Source organism: Malaya genurostris, chromosome 2 (assembly GCF_030247185.1).
Source record: "Malaya genurostris strain Urasoe2022 chromosome 2, Malgen_1.1, whole genome shotgun sequence".
In the NCBI taxonomy this organism is placed as follows: Eukaryota; Metazoa; Arthropoda; class Insecta; order Diptera; family Culicidae; genus Malaya; species Malaya genurostris.
In genome coordinates, this window is record NC_080571.1 from 290,439,844 (window position 1) to 290,460,780 (window position 20,937).

A 20,937-nucleotide genomic window follows, 5' to 3' on the forward strand; every position below is an offset into this window, starting at 1 on the left:
ATATTCGTTTTCAAATTCTTTAAAACCAAATTTAGCCATTTTGCCCCTTTGTCGCGAGACGATCGAATTATTCACGTACCACAATCAAGCCCAGGTATGTTAATTTTTATAGTATCCAACGAATCGGTTCTCCAGGATAGAGATACAGAATAAAATATTTATTTTATAAAGAAACAGTATTATGTAGTATAATAAGGCTATTTGAAAAATATTAATCATCAATACATACGCTTAAATTTTAGAAAAAAAAAATTTCCTTTCTCATAGAAAATGATATCCAAAATTTGACACCCATTTGGGTTCGGTTCAAAGAACCCGGAAGGGCGAGTGTCATATACAATATACATATGTCAAAAATATGCATTCACTTTCTCAAACTTGGGCTTAAATTACAGGCACTATTATCTCATACATTTTTTTCAATTTTATATGTTTCCGGAATTCCAATGAAAAATGTGAATAAAGTTGCATTGACTTTCTCAAACTAAGCCACAAATAACTATTGTCACTGGAACTCACTTCATGTTCTCAAAAATGACCCAACCGATTTGCTCAAGCTTAGATTCCAAATAAAGGAGTCAAAGGTCCAATATTAAATTCCTGAATTTTGTCGGGCCCCTATTTCCGATCCCGAAATATCAGGGTGTTGCAAATGAAGAAAAGCTTGACTTCGGCTATACCGGTAACTAGAGTAATTCATTGTCACTATATCGGGAACTTCGTATCCTGACTGCATTCTTTAAATCCCGGTAAAACATTTTTGGGAATATTATTTACTACGCGATTGCGCTCATAATATAGCTCATAATCATAATAACTTACCAGAGTGGCCAAATATGGTGGCCACGTGTAGAGGTGTTGCGCCATGTGGAGATATTTCGTCCTTTGAGGTTGCAAATTTCCGCCGGTCCAAGGCCGACTGCAAATCACGCAAGCTTCCCTCTCGGGCAGCCATATGTACACGACGAATTTTATTCTGTAAATTATAGAAGATTATTTTTACTCTCAGGTTCAAAACAGGTTGAATTTAGCACCTATACTTTATGGCATTTGTATCATTTATTGCTTATTTAAATTAATTTTTTTTTGAGAATTGTAGACTATTCTCGAGTTCAAGAAAAGCAAAAATCTCAGTCTAAAACTCTTCCGTTTTTCTGAAAACTGCTCGACAAAAATTATTTCAGTTTCAGCTTACTTCCACTAACACATTTGATTAACAACGAACACATTCCTACATGGATTTTCTCTTGCAGGAATTATAGCGAAATAAAGATTTACATAACTTCCGCTGCTTTTTTAACAGAAAATATTTAGTTTTGTTTATTTTGCGTAGCGCGATCTAATACAAAGCAGTGTTGCAAATTTGGAAGCAGTGTTGAATATTAATTAGGGAAATTAAATCTACATTAGTAAAATCTGAGCAATTTTTCATCAAACATTGTAGAAAAATTGATCGAAACGGCTATTTCATCCAAAAAGTCAGGGTTTGAGAATAAATTATTGCAAAAAAATATTGTTTTAAACTCAATCTTTTAAGCAACTTTGCTAAACTGATTGCACTGCATATATAAATACTTAGATCTATGACATACGAACCAAATAGAATGTATGTAATACACAAATTACCAACACAAGTAAACTTTATTACATTTGATCCTTAAAGCGGCCCTTACACGTGACAATATTATTGTCAATCCAAAGTATTGTCAATACCGTCAATCCAATTGGCTTGGTAACTTGAGTCCGCGTTTTTCGAAAAAATCAAGCGTTTGGAGTTTTAAATATTGCAGCTGAATATTGAAATATTGATAGAAAAGGTCATTGTACATATTTAACTGTTTCCTCTCTAGAGAGAAAGTATTGTAGGATTGATGAGCAGTTTTGATTTTTTGACAATATTTTCGTCAATCCAATGAAGTTTCCATTACACGTTTAAAAGTATTGTCAATACTCCTTGTATTGATAATAATATTGTCTCGTGTAAGCGCAACTTAAGGCCAGTGTGTTATAGGATGATTTGAAAGGCTATTTTCACGCTTCAAGTCTGATTTTCTCAGAAACAGTGACGAATATAAAAAAACCCAACTGACAATCTCTTAGAAAATTAGTTTAGATTATTCTGTGAAATTTTCAGAATGATTCATTGACTGTAGCGGTCGGGAAAGTTTTTTTTTATTAAGGACGGAATTCATAGCTGAAAATGGAAACTTTCAAATTGTTCATTGAATATCTCGCCTTCAAAGGCATGCATCAAAAATCTATCCTGACCAGAGCTTAAAATTGTCACGCATTCTCAATGAAAGAAACCATTCCAGTAGTCTCATTTTCAATGTTTTACTGTCTCATTCGTAAATTACCGACACCAGAACAAACGAAGAGAGACGAAGCATTTTCGTTTTTCATCGAAAAAATGGGAGAGCATAATTGCCAACGTTACTCTTTCCTCTGTGACAAGACGAAATCAAACTAACGTGTTCAGGTAGCAACAGCAGAATTTCAATTCTCATTCTTTCATCAATGTATTAAGAATATGTGACGCTTGGCTATAAAAAGTGACTAAAATATGGCAAATCGAAGTACTTACATCACAGACTAACAGACAGGACACTCAAATTAGATTTTTCAATCATTTTAACGATCATTTCGAATATTCCTTTAGTTGGGACAGTACTCGCATATATCATGGTAGCGCCACGTTACCCTATCAAAAACATCCTGTCTGTCATCTAGACTGTGTTTATTTTTTTCATTTGCCAACAGAGTTGCCATTCATACAGAATTACCTGTAATGTATTGATTTGTATACGTCCATGCGAATTTCATGCAGGATACAGATTTAATACATATTGCCAAAACTATATACATAATTGTGCCTACTTCTCATCCTCCAACGCAATACAAAATCGAACCCATTTTGTTACAATATTTACTTGCTTCTGATCTGCCGCCACTTAATTTCGGGTGAAAACTACCAACACAATAAAAAATAGTCTAGATGAACAGCGTTGAGTCAAATATATGGTTACCTTCCAACATCGCGAAAAAGTTAAATATAATCAACGTAATCCAATAATTTATTGTGACGATTCATTTTCAAATATTATGATGGAATCAGGCATCCCTGCAAGCAGCTGATCGGTGTTGACAAACGATGGGAAACCAACTAGTAAAAAAACTTTCACATAACACAAGGGGTGTACCGATAGTAAATAGTTCGCGCAGTACAATATAGGTGGAACTAATGCATCACGAAAAAATATTTTTATAAGAATTTACTCATACTGTCATGTCTGTTAGTCTGTGCTTACATCCCAGAACTACTTCGGAAACCAAAACTACTACAAATTCGAGCACCAACAGTTAAAACTTATTGTGAAACCTTTTTCTGCCGTTTCCAATTCTCACAGCTGTGGTTGAATATCGACACTGCATACTATGGGATTTTCACTGAAAACTGCACTACTGTCCCGCTTATGTCATTGACTGGACATGGATTTCGTTCTCATAGTTTGCAAGCAAAGCTGAGAGTGACAGTAATTTCTTGTCATTTTGGTCTATTCTTCAGTCAATAAAAATGACTTTTTTTAGCTCTGATCCTGACAATGTCTAGATAATTGAGGTCAGCTTCGATTAGTGCATAAAAACATAGGTGTTGTCGCTATAAAAATTAAGTGAATGTTATTTTTGTGAAGGTAAGTCGATTTCTATGCACGCGCCCTTTTTTTCTGTTCCAGTTTCCTGGAAACATAACGAAAATTGAGAGAGAAATAAAGTCGGCTCAGCAAGGCTGCCAAAAAAGCGGTAGCTTTATTTGATGAAGACGCATTTTATGCTTATATATGTCAATCACATTCGACCGATTGATGTAGTCAAACTTGTAATCGAAAATATCGAAACTTTTCTGGCCACCCGGCTCATCGAGAGTCATTTTGCGCATATGCGAGAGAGCATGTAGAGAAATGTAATACGCAGAGCGAGACACGTGGTTATACGCGACCTACTGGCCTCAGCCCTTAACAGGAATGTCAAAGAAGGTTGTACCAGAAAAAAAATTACCACTTTTGATTAGAAGGATAGTTGTTGGATAGTTTTGTTAATAAAACAACAAAACCTAGTCATCAAAAAAATTTTGTTTAATTTATGATGATTCAATTTCAAACTAAATAATCTAAAAAGAAACTAATTTCAAAATGGCGAAAGTGCATTTGTGATTATTAGTAAGCTGTCAGAAAGGACAATACATCCACCGACAGCCAAGACACAATATAAACAAAGCAATCAGGACAACGCACAATTGTCGGACTCTATAAACCGATAAATTGATTATCGCTGTCATCGAATATGGGTACAGCCAGACCCTGTCAGCATGGAGCGAAATCAATCTTCGTTTCAGCAACGCCATCGCACGGTATCAGTCGTCGGTATCACGTTCAACATATCATGTCAATTGTATGGATGCGCGCAGTGCTGCTATTTTGGCGTGCACGAATTTGACATTTCTCTCCCCTACTTCTATGTACGATATTCGATGCGGAGTCGCCTAAGGGCGCCATGTTCGCAAAAAAAGATGTTCGGGAAATGTGAGAGCTGGATATTTTGTTAATATGATGTCTTTGGTATAATTCAACTGCACATCATATTAGTATATGTTTTGCATTGAATCCGTGTCTCGCATTTAGAATAAACTATAAATATGACAGAATGTTTTCCCCAGATCGGAAATGGTATGGGTTCGTGTCCCATATTTGGGGTAAAATAAATGTAGTCGACGTTTATTTACAACTGAAAAAGCGATTAATGTGTTCAAAATATAATTTCGGTTTGCAGTCCGGTGAATAACTGCTTCGAAATTAACATCGTTCAGTAATCAATACTTCACAACAAAAACAACAACAAAAGATTCGTTTTTCTTTATTGATGGTTTTCTTCTGCTGACAGATAGAAAGTCGAAACACCATTGCAGTCTAAGACAAGATTTCAGTACTCACCATGTAGGAAGGCACGTTGTCTAAAAAAGCTTGAATTTCCGGAAGATCTGATCGTCGTCCTAGTAGTTTGCCACCCTTGCCATTGAGGACGATTACTGCCAGTTGTTCCATGTCCCCACCGTCGATTATCTCCTGCAGGGAACGATCCTAAAAATCAGAATAATTATTCGTTTTTATGTATTACGGACAGAACTGCAATTTGTTGAAATTTTGATACCAGTTTGAAAATCAAATGAAAATGAAATTATTGCACAAATTATTTTAAGATGTTTAGCGTTTTGTAATCCGAAAACGTATTTGGAACCAATAGAATGAGTTTTCGTTCCAGAAGTACCCGACAGTTGTCGACAAGCACGAAAGAAGAAACTATTTACAAAAGCTTTCCCGTCTGTTGATGAAACTAAACAAAGCAATGCCATTCAAATGTAATGTACAATTCTCAACAAGCTTTTTAAACTATTTGAAATATTACGTGGTATAATTCTAAAGTGTTGTTTGATGGCTGAGCACTACGAAGCTGTTGCCCATTTGGTTCTGCCTCAATGGTTTCCTCAAATTCAGGTGTCGTAACGGGCGCTTCTTTCTGGTCATCCCTCTCATTACCCATTGAAGAAACCTTATCAGGCTCTTCGGGAGTGAAATTGCTGACGTTGTTCGCCGTTTTCTCAGCATCGACGGTAACCTCATTAGTGAAGACATCAGTGTTGGATATTTCCATTTCGGTGACCTTTTTCTCATCGTCTTGAGTATTATTGTCCCCTGAATCATCGGGTGATTTGTTCGATCGATCACCGTCGTCGTTTCCGGCCTAAACAATAACGATTAGTCGGTATTTAGAGCGAGGATAATAGACGGAAGAAAAGAAAAACACGATAATTAGACACAATTACTCGATTGGTTCAAGGCTAGAGATGCAGCAATTGATAAGACAGACAGGAATGCTTCATATTATATTTGAACATTGAACAAACACATATACAAACACGGATGCTTTATGGCTCTATTTCGCTGTCCTTCTACGATCTTCTTCCAAAAGTACGCGTCTATGTTCATATACACAAAAAGTAGGTTAGTTTTATCTAGGACAGTTCTAACGATATTAATAATACACATTTCAATGTTGCTCTAAGAATACCAGATAGATGCTTTTCTAGTTAGAAAAAAAATAACAATGGACAACAGTAATTGCTGATGGACACTCTATAGTCAATATATACTAAGAGAATAGAACTCATTCTACAGCCGAAAAGTTACAGCTCAATTCTTTAACATATTTAATCGAACTGAAGTCAAAAATTTGTAAACTTTATACCTCATTGCTAGTTTCAAAATGGACAATTTCAACATCGGCTTGATTAGAGTCGTCGTTGCTGTCGTCCTCGTTAACGGGTTCATCCTTCGACAGACTCTTTTGCGACCGGACAGATTTAGCAGACTGGCGACGTTCGTCATTCAAGCTTGCCGATACATTACGCACCGTTGCCGTAGATTGGGCTCTAGACGAGACAGACGGCTGGCTACGGCTGGTGGTCGATGAGGGCCTCGAATCGATCGAATCAGTATCTTGTTTGACCTGACTGGTAGGGACATTGTTAGAGATAGCAGATCCATTCTTCCGGTGACTTTTAGCGGAGTTTGTTTTTGCTGAAGTATTCACTGTTCTTTTCGATTTCGCTGATTCAGTAGATTGTTCATCTGATTCAGCAGATTCATGAGCACTTTCAGGTCTTGAAAAAGTTTCTGAAATTTTATCGGTATTTTCCGCTTTTGCTGAAGATTGTCTGCTTCCGAAATTTGTGCTTTCATCCTGGTTCCCATTTTGATCTTGAGTTATTGTTTCATTTGCATTGTTTATTTCAGTAGACATGTTCATGTTTTCATCTTTTTCCTCAGTTACATCATCAGGTTTATTCAAACTATCTTGCTCAATTCCCTCCGAACTATCATCCTGCTTCGAAAGTTCTTCCTCAGGACTAGCACGCGATTGTTCCATGTTGCCTTCTGTTTCATCAGTATTATCATCTATTTGTATTTTATCAATCGCATCATCAGTCATCCCACCGGATGTCAAGCCATTGTCGTTCAATGTTTGGTCTAAATTTTGTTCTTCTACATTCATAACGCTGGATGGAGCATTCACTTCGCTTTCATACATATTTTCTTGTTTGACGAGTGCTAACTCAAGATCTCCATTTACCTCGTTCTCTTCCACTGCTGGATTCGCATTGGACTTGTTTTCATCGTCTATCGGTTGATCGTATGTTTCATTTGCTTCTTCAATTCCCGATGATTCCATCATCACATTTTCGCTTGGAGTATCTCTAGTAGTATCCTCTACTGGATCTTCTTCTGCCTGTAATATAAACAAATGGGACACAATTGTTCGCTATGGTTTTGGATAGGAATTATACTTGTGGAAGGCTTGTAATCACTGGAAGAAAACTATCAATTAGGACAGGTTCTTCAAATAACATAACATCTAGTAGAATTAATCACATCTATAGCTACTACTAATGCAACAAAGTGGTACGGAGTGCTGTTGCGAAACAAAAGTTAATAAACATGAAACTTTTCTCGAACTTTAATACATCACTATAATATAAAATGGTTATTTAGGCTTTTGGCTATCAAGTCATTTTTGTCTATCGGGAAAAAAACATTTTTGCAACTTCGCTCTAATCGACGGCATGCAATTTTAGACGTTCATCGCCTTGAATTTCCTGTAAACTGGATGTTGGATCCGGATATAATTTAATAAAAACCTATGAAATTTATATTTTTCATCACTGAATTTGAGAAAACGTGAAAATTAAGGGAACGAGTACAGCGTGATGGGTAAATCGATGTCTTTCACGCAGTCTACCTGGGTTCAACTCCAAGCCGAAAAAGTGAATAACCTTAAGGTTAAAACCTCAAAGCTGCGGAATCGAGTCCTTCTTCATGCGATTCTTTATCGCAAATTTAGAATTTTTTCGAATATTTTCATTAATTTTTCTTTTCTCTCCGTCTAATTTTCGTCGGCAGTAATGTAATCTGGAAGTTATTTATGGAACCGAGTTTTAGTACTGAATCCTGAACCAGAACTCAGAACATGGATTCTGGAACTGAATTCAGAAATCGAGATATCAAACAGAATTCTGTACCAGGATTCTGTACCTGAATTCTGAATTTGGATTCTGCAACTCAATTTTGGAATTATAACTTGAGCATAGATTCAGAATGCAAGGTCCAGAACTCAGTTCTAGAATTCAGTTGCAGAATCTAGGGCCAGAAAACAGTTTCAGAATACAGGTTTAGAATTCAGGTGAGTCTGGATTTAAATCTAGGCTTATCATATTGATGATTCAAGCTCTAGATCCTGGTTTTGTGACTTTGACCAACCATATTTTGGACTTTGACCGATCCAAACCTTAGACCTGGAAGTTCCAGATTAATAACCCAGAACTGGAGCTGACTTTGGCTAAACTTATGAAACCTTCTATTTAAGGCTGAGTTCCTCCAAAAAAATGGGTTCTTTTTTCAATCTAATTATTGTTTAAACGATATTTCAAAATTATACTTTTTACAGATAATACAGATACAGATAGATAAATTAAACCTAATAAAAAAAACTATTCTCCCAATTTTTCCGTCAGGACGGCCCTGAAAACTCGTTCAATTTGTTGGTGGGTGTCATCATTTCTTGGAAACTAATCATCGGAAAGCGAAAAAACTTTTTTGATTTTTTGAAAATTGTTTGGCCTTAGGTCCAAATTGGTGGAAAATTCTCCTGCCATCTCTGAGAACTCGATGTAAGTTCCATTTTGGAGTTTGTAATCACAATTTCTGATACTTTCGGAACCAGAAACAGAGGTCCAGTTTAGCTAAAGTCAGCTCAAGTTCCGCGATTATGATCTGTAACTTTTAGGCCCAGGATTTAGATCAATAATATGATAGGTGAAAGTACCAGACCAGGATCTGGAGGTTAAATCGGTAATATGATAAGACTTTATCGAAATCCAGATTCATGGATGGATTTTGTACAAGGTCCTGAATTGTAGACCTGAATTCTGAAACTGTTTTCTGGACCTGAAATTTTTGAATTCTAGAACTCAATTCTTCTAGTTTCTTCTGGTTTGCAGAACTTATTAGTTTGTGGACAATAATAGTATCATGTTTCGGAAGCACCAAAGGTAGTGAAGCAAATCTTCAAAAGTAGATCTTACTAAGATTTCTTAGCGATGCTTGAACCGATTTTCACAAATCTTGATTTAAATGTTATCTCAAAAACTACTGTGAAATTTTATCTGGATCTGACTTCCGGTTCCGCAATTACAGGGCGGTGAGTGACAAAGCTTTGAAACCGCCATATAAAATGACGATACAAAACCAGTACGCACCGGTACGAGCAGGCACGGAAGAAGAATACACAACTTGCCATTACAAACAATGCACACAGCGGGCTTGGTTCAATTTCGTACACGTTACAAAGAAAACGAAAACTAAAGTCTAAGCTGATTACTTTCCTCAGATATAGCGTGACCGATTTTCACGAACTTAGGCTCAAATTGGAGGTCTTATGATCCCATACAAAACTTTAGAATTTCATCCGAATACAACTCTCGGTTCCGGAATTCCAGGGTGAAGAGTTTTAAAAATTGTATAGCGTCACTTCAAGCGGTGAAGCCAAGAACGTGAAAAAAAACTCTAAACTGAGCTCGAAACTATTCCAACCGTTAGTCATTTTTAGTAGAGGGCCTATCAAACTAATTCCGGATAGCCGAAATTTCGATTTCCTATTCCGGAAGTATCGGAAATAGTGTTTAAATACTTCAAATTGAAACCCAGACTATATTCTCAGAGATGTTTTGGTCGATGTTCATGAACTTAGGCGAAAGTAGAAGGTCTTATAATCCCAAATAAAATTGCTGAATTTCATCTGAATCCGATTTCCGGTTTCGGAACTACTAGGTTAGGCGTACAAAATTTTATAGCGCCACCTAAAGCGGCGAAGTGTGTTGCTGGCCATACGAACTAACTTCGGCTATTCCGGTCATCGAAATTAGGTTTCTTATTGTATTGGAAATTGTCCCGGGTTGGCGGTTCAATGCATAGGACGCTGGTCTCACAAGCTAGTTGTCGTATGTTCGAGCCCCTACCTGAAAGGATTCTTAGTGTCAGTAGGATCGTAGTACTAGCCATGCAATGATTCTGTACGCTAAGGATCGGCTGCGAAGTCTGTTGAAACAGAAAGGCCAAATTCCACAAAAGGAATGTAATGCCAAGTAGAAAAAAAATGTATTGGAAATAGTGGTCAAAAACTGCAAAAAGTATCTACCTTACTTTTCTTTAAGATGCCCAAAACGATTCTAGCAAATTTATAGATTCAAAGGAAAAGTCTTACGGTTTCATACAGAATCCCTGAATCCGTTCTGGATAATACTTCCAGTTCCAGAACTATAGGGTGTTTTGGTTCGTTGATTTTGCTAGATGACGTTCGAACAAACTTTCCTGTTTCTATTCATCAACAGTTGTTTTTAGAACTCCACAGTAATATTTATGATGGTATGAGTAATATGAGAGATATCATTTACCCCTAGGTAGATTGAAACAAGTTTTTTTTTGTCATGTGTCTCGCTCTCTTTCAACAATCTTTGGCTCACTTTTACCATTATATCTGCGGAACCGGAAGTATCAGTAATTTGAGCTTTGAACTTGATCAATTAATTGATAATAGCTTTTGAAGGATAAATCAAGTTTGAAGCTCAAATGACTGTTACTTCCGATTCCGGAGATATAATAGTAAATGTGACTTATTATGCTAATTTACTCGAAGTTGGTTAAACCGATTTTAACAAGTTTAGGCTCGTTCAATTGGACTTTTTCCTGTCCGCAAAATTTTCCATAACAGTGCCCAAGAATCAAGTTCAAATATATTATTGCTTTCGATTCCAGGACTGTTGCTGAATATGCGACGTAAGCATTGAAAGCACACCTTTGTAAACCATTCGAATCAATCTGAATAAGTTAGTGTTAAAATTAGCCCAAATTCGTGTCAAAAAAATTCTCAGTGAAACTTGTTTCAATGAGACTGTTTAATTGGTCATAGAAAGGCCACCACTTGGTGGATAAAGAAATAGTATTTTTTTTCTCTAATCTAGTTTCAAACCACAGCAGTTGCACGTAAACAAATTAGTACGGGATTATTTCAGTGAACAAAATGATCCTGGATCGCATTTGCGTTTTTTTTTTTGAATATTTGATACCCCAATTTTAGGTCTTAGTTAAGTTGTTTTATTGATGTATGCTTTTTGTTTATCACTCTTTTAAAAAATACGGCATGAAAACAAATACTTTCAATACTTTGAAATTACATGTAAAATAAACCATAACAAGCAGCGTGCATAAATTGAGCCGTTAAATTGTGATTGCTCTATCACTTGCTGTAGCAATGTAAAATTTACTTCATATACAATAATATACATTTTTATGTATGTGTGCGCATTTTGGCTTTATGTAAATATGTAATCGAATGTGGGAACACTTTAAACTACATATCGAATAGAAAATAAGATATTACTTTTTAAAAACAAAATAAAAATCCGCATTTCGAAACTAAACTACCTGCATCGTATCTTCGGTTGGGTCTCCTGCCTCAGTCTCGTAATTTTTATCCTGGTTAGCAATATTATCGCCCATCACTTCATATTGGTTTCCATCAGCCATTGGTTCTACTTCATCCCTAAATTACGAAGACACAATTTAGAAGTATTTTGAAATTAAAAATAGTCCCATAGAAAATGTTGGATGTTCAAAACTATCAAGACGTGAATCACGGTTGAACAGCAGACGCAAAGTGAACGGACGAAACACAAGACAACGAATCGATAATTACTTGTTCTCGGTCTTGCCCTCGCTTTCATCGTTTGGGACATCGGTTAGCGTCCCGTTAGTGAGATTGTGTACTGATTTAGACTTAGAAACACTACTGAGATTATTTACATCGTTATCTAGTAAGTTATTTTGCGATAAAAATGGTTTGATTCTCGCTTGCGAACCGTTGCTCTGAAATGGGTTACGGTAGAGGAGTTGGTTGAATATTAAAATGTATTTCGAAAACTAGTCTGTTTCGTCTAAATTAGACATTACATTGTCGGAATCCTCCTCGAGGGTAAACATGTTCCAATCGAAATAGCTCGGGAAACCCTGCTGAGATATTCGTGGTGCCTCCGGGATCACCGTCAGTAGAGACCGATCTATGTCGTTCGGTTTGTTTTTGTAGTACTCGGCTGGTTTGTCTCTCTGAGATAAAAGAAAAAATAAAACAAAACGTTGCTTACTTCTATGGAGAATCACGATAATTTATAATAAAAAAGGAACGTTAAACATCAGGCGTCTCCACAGTAATTGAATATGTACTATTCTGGCTACTTACATTATCCAAGGCGGTTTCATCTGCGCCGGCCTGCACAAGCAGATTGAAACTACGAGCATTATTTTTTGCGCTGGCCGCCCAATGTAGCGGTGTTTTGCCTGTGTGATCCTCATCGGAAGAAAGACTCGGCCAGATCGACAGAATATGCTCCACAATTTGTGTGTGTGCCAAGCCGGCAGCTTTGTGCAACGGCGTAAGGCCGTTAGAATCCTTGCTTGTCAACACAATCCGAGGCATTGGTGCCGCAGTTTTCTCTTTCAGCATTTCCAGATCGTTATCAACCACGGCCTGATGAATGTCTTTAATGACACCCTGAAATTGAAAAATAAATCGTCTTCAAAGATCATGTCAAGTAAGCGTACATGGAAACGCACCATGACGTGAGGAACGCATTCGAGAAACCGTTTCATCTTGGGATGATGTGATGTTTCGGTTCGCAAACGCCCCCCTTGACCAGCCCATAGCACTTTGGCCAGCTTCGACATTCGCTTCTGGTGCAGCCATATTCGAATGTTGGATGGTTTTATCACTAAGGAAAGCAACACAAAAAAGCAGGTTGGGGATTAAAACCAACAATGCATGGTATGTACACTTACCATCCTTAGCCCGGCCATCATTGTCTCGTTGTAGGTTTTGATTGTTCATTTGTAATACTGGAATAAACAAAACATGAATATGGGTTGCATTATGAATCGATTACTAGCATAATTGCGATCGGGGGGGGTACGTAAAACAAAAAACACAGGCAAAGGAACAGTTGTTCAAATTGGTTTACTTAGCAAATATCGTGCAAGCAATAAACGAGCAGGATCGATTTCCAATTAACTGCAGTGCGATTCGCCTAGTAAAGTATTGTTGTCTGCTTATTGGATATAGTGAGCACACGAAAAGGCACTTGAAACTTTAATGTGAATCGTCATATCGTAAGACTCCTGTGTTTCTAATAATGTATAAGTATTGGGATACACATTTGCAGAATGCAATTGTTTATGATTTAATTTGTGCTTAAAGTTTTTTATTAACATGAACAAATGAAATTAAATAACAATGCAACGATGTTATAGTTGTTTTTCACTGGAAATTCACTGCGAAAAACGACTTCTTAACCGAGGCCCGGAAAGCCGAATGTCATATACCATTCGACTCAGTTCGACGAACTGAGAAAATGTCTCTGTGTGTGTCCGTCCGTGTGTGTATGTAACAAAAATATGCACTAACTTTGCACGGAGATGGCTGGACCGAATTTCACAAACGTAGATTCAAATGAAAGATCTCATGATCCCATAGCCTGCTATTGAATTTCATGTGTATCTGACTTTCGGCTCCGAAGTTATATGGTAATATGTGAGAATTAGAGAAAAAATGTACACTCAATTTACTCGGAAACGGCTCAATCGATTTCTACTCATATTTAAATGAAAGGTCTTATAGTTCACTAAAAATGACTAGAACATTTTATCCGGATCCGACTTCCGGATCCGGAACTAAAGCGTGATAAGTGGAAAATTACCAATTTAATGAGTATTTTTTCACGAACGGTGGTTAAAAACAGGTACAAATCCCATAAAGCAGTCTAATAAATTCTTCTAGGTTGCAGAACTTGTTGGTTCGTGGGCATAAAAACTTAATTCTGCACTACTGGTCTATTCCTTTTCCTGTTCCGAAAGCACCGAAAGTAACGGAGAAAAAATCCAATAATAGAACTCACTTCGATTTCTCAGCGATACTTGAATCGATTTTCACAAATCTTGAATTTGAATTAAAACTCATACTGTCTTTAAAGCTACTGTAAAAATTCATCCGGATCCGACCTCCGATTCTGCATTTACAGGGGGATGAGTGTCAAAGTTTTCAAACCGCTATATAGAATGACAATATGTACAAAACCGGTACATGCAACGTAGAACAAGAAAACACAAAACGAATGATTCGTGCTTCGTTCTATTTTGTATACGCTATAAAGAAAATGAAACGGATACGGATGTCTACTACTAGTATGTGATATTGGTAAAAGACGGGGGCTGTGATTGATAAAAATTTTAACTAAAAATGTCGATGAATTGAAATTTATTTGAAAAAAATATGCAATTTTCACAGCCTGTAGAGCATTAATACCGTGCCGGTGGTGTAGTAATGTTGATAATAATAGTAATAGTAATAATAATAATAATAATAATAATAATAATAATAATAATAATAATAATAATAATAATAATAATAATAATAATAATAATAATAATAATAATAATAATAATAATAATAATAATAATAATAATAATAATAATAATAATAATAATAATAATAATAATAATAATAATAATAATAATAATAATAATAATAATAATTATAATAATAATAATAATAATAATAATAATAATAATAATTATAAAGAATGTCCCAGAAAGTATGGACGCACTTTGATTTCGCTGTAAATAATTCACAAGTGTTAGATATTCAAATTTTTTTCGATATACTGATAATATTAGACTACAACAACATAATATTATTCTCAACATTTGCTACTTAGCCATTGTAGACTAGCTTTCGCACCTTCTTGCGAACGTTCCTCATTAAATTCCGTTCAGAATTCTTGGCGACAAGTTTTGACACTTATTTCCAATCTTTTTCGAACTGTTGAATGGTTTCGGCTGCCGAGACATGTTTCCTGAGATGTGCCTTCGTTAATGCCTAAAATTCCTGACCGAAGTTGTGAGAAATTTGGTGGATTCATGTCTTTCGGAACGAAACCTCGGCCTGCTCGATGCTTCTTGTTTCGGACTACGTTTTGGTTGTTTCTGCTTCTCATAGGTTCAAAGATTCAAACGTTCTTTAGCACGAAGAACATTTGACTTCGAAGTGCCCTCTTTTTTTGCCACATCCCGAACTGAAACCTCCTTCTTATGCTCGAACGCCGTCAGTATACGTTTATCCAACTGAGGGTTAGCAGGACCTTTTTTTTCGACCCGTTTTCGGTTTATCCTCAAAGGTGTTATCCTCACCGAACTTTCTGATTGCATTTCGCACGGCTTTTTCACTTACTCCTTCCATTTTTGCTATCTGTCTCAGTGACAGTCCTCGTTCTGTGCACCATTTGTACACAATTTTTCGACGTTGTTTTGCTGAAAGTCCACGCATTTCGAAATAAACTAATGAAATCGAATAAACAACTGCACAAGTGGTTAGAGAAGAGTGTAAACAACAGGACGCAGCCATAAAAATTGACAGATTCTGAATCATTGCGAAATGACAGCGGTTTTTGGTTGCGTCCATGCTTTCTGGGACAGTCTTTACTTATATCACACTGCTGTAAATTTAATCATAAATTACTGATCATGTTTCTGAGGGAATGGAGAAAGAATTATGATGTTAAGTTTAGTCAGATCCTGTCAGCTTGGAGCGAAATCAATCTTCAGCTCAGCAACGCCATTGCACGGCATCACATTGAACATATCATGTCAGTTGTGTGGGTGCGCAGTGCTGCTATTTTCGCGAGCTCGAATTTGACATTTCTCTCAATTACATGTATGTACAAGATTCGATGCGTACTCGACTGAGGGCGCCATTTGTTTTGAAGACATCATAGCTCTAAAGTATAAGGTTAAGCCACAAATGTTTTTGTCCCCCTAAATTGTGGATCCGGATCACTGTGCAATGCAATTTAACTCGGAAATTTTGAAATTTTCGATCTTTTACCTAATTTTTGAGATTCTACGGCAAACCTACAACAAAATCAGAATTTTAGTAGTTATCAATTGCGTTTGGGTTGTGCATAAAAATTGTTTAGATCGTTTGTCCAATGCAAAAATATAACTATTTTTAGAGTTTTAGGTTATTTACTAAATTTTTTAAAATTTTCGGTGAAATCCAAGTTTTATTTTTTTTTTGTTTGTTTTGTTTATAAAAAATTTCCAACTAAAAAAATAAAAAAATAATTTAAAAGTTGTGATCTGATTTTGTTTGGCAAAATTTTCCCAATAATAGAAATTCTTTGTATTTGTACCAAATTTCTTGAGCTTCTTTGAACGGATATATAATTTTGGTCATCAATACATTGTTTCTGGTAATGATTCCAATATTTTGAATCAAAAAAATGTACATGTCATCGCTTTAATTTTTAAGTTATATACAAACATGTGAAAAAAGCTGTAGCTGGTATCACTAGCAACCGAATGATGTGTAAATATATATAGGTCATCGCTTTGAATTTCGAGATATTTACGATCATTGTTAAAAGTCTCATCTTTTCTTAGGTCATCTATCTACAGTTTTCATTATAACTTTTAGTAGACAACCCTATTTTTTGTTTTTTTCATTGCATTTTATCTGGAAGTAGTACCTTTCCAATGGTGAACAAGTTTCGAAGATCGGTTGACTAACAACAAAGTTATGACTCGGTAAAGTTGAGGTTCTCAATATCCGATTAGAGAAGCAGGTGCCGCATGAATGCAGATAGGGCACATTTTGAGCTTGAAAAAAAACTTGAAATGGGAAAAATCTGATTTTCATTGGTTTTTCCTAAACGATCGTCAATAATGATATACTTAAAATAATCTACAAACTTCACAAAATTCGAGGGTGTAAAATTTATCGAAATTGGTCAAGTAACAACTGAGCTATGATAGCTCAAAGTTACCGTTCCAAATTTTTTTGAGGCTTGGTGCTCCGCGTAACTTTTTTAGGCTTGGTATTAGAGGTGTTAAAATTTACATGACTTGAAATTCAATGGAAAAAATATAGAAGAAAACCGGTAGCGGTTAGTACTTTAACCGATAAACAACTGATCACAATGTACATAAGTTTATCGAGTGAGCCACAGAATGACACATCTGCTTTAAAGGTAAATGGCAATTATAAGTTTCTACAATTGCACTTGCTAACTGAGTGTAAGGAAAGTAAAAATTGCAGGAGGAACATGTAAATCTATTTCAATCATTACGTAAAATTCATGTGGTAAACAGATAACTGCGATTATTTCCTTTTGAAGTTAAAGCTCCATTGAAATTAAATTGGAAACCAACACCTTTTTAATATGTAACAATATGTTTGGGAATTTGTTAAGGATCCGGGTTTTAATGAACAAATATTAATACTGTGACTTGTTCCACATCATACGAACAAAGCAAAATGTGCTTTTTCAATCGCACAATCGTAACGAGAAGAGTTGAAAAAACAACAACACGGGAATGTTTGCTACTTGGGATATGATGTGGATAACGCTACCCAATTTTTTCGATTGATTTTTTCGGGATCTGGCACTTGAGCTCAGCTTTGATGGTTTCCAAATATGTATAAAACTTATCAATTTAATGAAAGGATGCTGGTGTTTTTTAACCAAATATATGATTAGATGTTTTTTTATCCAGTTTGAAACTTTTTTTTCATTTGCCGGGGAAGTTTTTTATCAGTATGTTTTGCTTCAAATTACTTCTTCAACTTTTAGTCTCATTCATCATCGTTTGACGACTTCGATTTCCAAAGCTGCCATTACCGTTGCACGCAATAGTTTAATTGCCCCGAAGAAGATAGTGTACAGTTATTCTGCCATCGCAATTAATAATTCACGTTCGACACGCTTACTGGCCGAGGTAGTAAATAGGTTAGAATGAACTCACGGGCAATAGGGGTCGAACTCTTTATTCACTTGTTTTGCCCACATTGCAGTTCATTGGTAATAGTAATATTTTCATTCACAATTTCCCTGATCCGTCTAATTGCAACAGGATATCGAACGATGGGATATTGCTATTTGATATGAATTTTTCATTCCACTCATTGTATTTTCCGGAACCGCCGGCAAAAATCGAAGGTCTAATGAACGCGTGTTCCACTACACTAAACTAAAAGTTCCTACGATTCCAAGTGCACAATCTGTTGATAGTTGTAATACTGGTACTAACCGTTGGAGTTCTGCGTCAATTATGCTTGAAGGATCGGATATGACTGATTCTTTTTTTGTAATGTCATAGACAAGTATACCAACACGGAACTCACCCGGAATAGTTCACACTATTCATATTGTTATATTGGACGTGTGGGAAATTACCCGTTACTTTCCACGTGTCTTCTTTCTTCATGCTGCGTTCGATTGATTGAAAAATTGTGATACCTCAAAGGTGTTTCTCTTGTCGTTTTTACGTATTATAGGTATGTACATAGTGTACAAGATTTAGGACAACAAAATCAACACTAACGGTATTGATATTTACTTTAATCATGACATTTGAACAGAATTTCTGTCCTGTTAAGCTCTAATAATGTTACCCATCATTTATGTGATTACGAAATTTTGTCATTTGAGCTCTGGAACACAAAAATCCAGTTCTAGAGTTTAGGCAATACATTTTCATCAAGAACTCGAAGTATGGCAAATACTTTTACAGTTTATTCAACCCTTCATGGTCCTTCGAAAAAGTTATTTCAAAACAATTAGTTTCACATGCGTGACAAATAAGCAAGAAAGGGGACGGATATAGCGTAATGGGTAAGTCGATGTCTTTCACGCAGCTCGCCTGTGTTCGATTCTCAACCCCTCACATAAGGTCAGAAAGTTTTTCTGGCCCGAAGAGGCGAATGAGCTTAAGATTGAAACTTAAACCTACCGAAATGAATTGGTTTTTTATTGTACTGGTATGTGGCCAGTTGATTCTTGTATGAGATCAGCGATATGAATTGGAATCTTTCGTTATCAAAAATCAAATAAGAAGGAATTAATTTCTTCAAACGCATACTTAATACACGACTTCACTTCAATGTAATCAATGGGAAAGAGAACTTCGTCTTTAGGTGTTTGTATAGCAACACATTTATGAATGATTTCTGAATGATTTATTTGAATTATCATTCATTTATTCTATCAAAATATTGTAATATGAACAATGTGACAAATAATACTACAGAAGAGCAACAGTTTTTTTTAGCTCAGATTCGATACATCGAAACATTTGAAATTGTGCTCAAATGACTTCGAAGATTATTTGCTTTAAATTGCAGGAAACTTAACTTCAATTCAGACAATTCGACAATCGGAGCGTTGCACCGGATATCCATTAGAATGGCTGCTTCAAAACTCTGTTCAAAATTTTGAAAATGGAAGAGCAAAGCAAATATCGAAAGAAAACCGAGGTCAGATAGTGGTTTTAAATAAAACCGATAAGTAACGCAACGAGAAATATCACAAATAGTGGATATGTTTGAACTTATTTCTTAAGTGATATTCTCAAATCCGTGACAACTGTCTGAGGATGAATATTCAAATGCTGAATAAAAAAAACAGAGTTTTCCAGTCCAAACTATTGCAGTGCAGTGCATATGTTGATTGTATATAATAGGTTCAAAACAGTTTGTGCAAAGTAGTTGCATTTGAAAGCTAGTTAAGTGCTAATCGGTAAGTGCATGAGACATCAATGAAAACAACTGATAGTCGTGAGGAGCCAAGCCTGAGAAGTATGGCGGATGGGAAGAAAATTCTCATCTGAGTTCAGAAATGATGGTTTTGATCGTTTTCACTGTGTGAGGGGGGGGGGGGGGGGGGTGTTGTTGGGTTGTAAAATGATTTTCTTATATTCTGTGGAGTATTCTGATCGTTTTAGGATTCAGTTTTATAGTTCGGTAGCGATTTTTTTTTTTTCCATAAATACGTTTATTTCTTAAGGCAGTTTACATAAGTTTTTCTTCGCCATAGCATCACTTTTACATAATATTCTTATCCTAATTTAATTCTAACATAGTCACAACGTTTTGCATTTATTAAAACATATTCTCTTATTACTTAAATATCATCTTAGGTAACTCGTCATTAATTATGAAATCTACTCGGAAATATTATTTGAACCAAACGATTAACTTCTATAAATTATAAAATAAGCTGTTATTTTCAGACATTTTGTTAATAATTTCATAAACTGTTTCGAGTTTGTTTGTATCATTACATTATTTTTATTCTAATTTAGCTATTGGTTGAACTCATGGACGCAGCTGGGATCAGAACTAAGTCTTGAAAGGGGCCTTTATTAAATTGAAACTCCAGTTTTCTTTATGAAATGATAAATAAGTTTCATGTATGAAAGGTCACGACAAGCAAGAATGTCTCGAACTGGGATATTGGATAGTCTACCTTGGGTACGCAAAGAATTTATTAGTTGAGATCTGACATCACGATACTCCACGCATGTCCAAACGACATGATCAATATCTCGATAACCTTCGCCACAAGCACAATGATTAGTCTCGGAGAGCCCAATTCGAAGGAGATGTGCATCTAACGTGTAGTGATTGGACATGAGTCTAGACATCACACGAATGAAATCTCTACTCACATCCAGTCCCCTGAACCATGCCTTTGTCGATATTTTCGGAATAATTGAGTGCATCCACCGACCCAGATCATCTTTATCCCAAGAAGCTTGCCAGCTGGCAAGTGTTCTTTGGCGAGACGAGCTATAGAATTCGTTGAAAGCAATTGGTCTCTCATAAATTTCACCCTCAATAGCACCACGTTTGGCTAAAATATCGGCTCTTTCATTGCCAGGAATGGAG

The 20,937-nt window shown here is 36.0% G+C and overlaps 1 protein-coding gene across 6 annotated transcripts in view; it reads right to left on the bottom strand.

Moving 5' to 3' along the window:
- The window catches only part of LOC131430543 (uncharacterized), a 75,032-nt gene that overhangs the window by 22,923 nt on the left and 31,172 nt on the right, over positions 1 to 20,937 (bottom strand). For 4 of the 6 annotated variants that reach the window (XR_009229540.1, XR_009229541.1, XM_058595601.1 and 1 more), the window contains exons 3-12: positions 12,999 to 13,055; positions 12,777 to 12,931; positions 12,403 to 12,714; positions 12,117 to 12,269; positions 11,863 to 12,032; positions 11,592 to 11,709; positions 6,301 to 7,341; positions 5,461 to 5,796; positions 4,989 to 5,135; positions 823 to 976 (exon numbers count right to left, since the gene is read on the bottom strand). Coding sequence is in view for 4 of the 6 variants with exons in the window: in XM_058595601.1 (XP_058451584.1) it covers positions 823 to 976; positions 4,989 to 5,135; positions 5,461 to 5,796; positions 6,301 to 7,341; positions 11,592 to 11,709; positions 11,863 to 12,032; positions 12,117 to 12,269; positions 12,403 to 12,714; positions 12,777 to 12,931; positions 12,999 to 13,055 (2,643 nt within the window). In the remaining 2 variants the exon portion in view is untranslated. The remainder of the gene's footprint in view (positions 1 to 822; positions 977 to 4,988; positions 5,136 to 5,460; positions 5,797 to 6,300; positions 7,342 to 11,591; positions 11,710 to 11,862; positions 12,033 to 12,116; positions 12,270 to 12,402; positions 12,715 to 12,776; positions 12,932 to 12,998; positions 13,056 to 20,937) is intronic. The other 2 variants (XM_058595600.1, XM_058595602.1) reach the window with 2 other exon arrangements.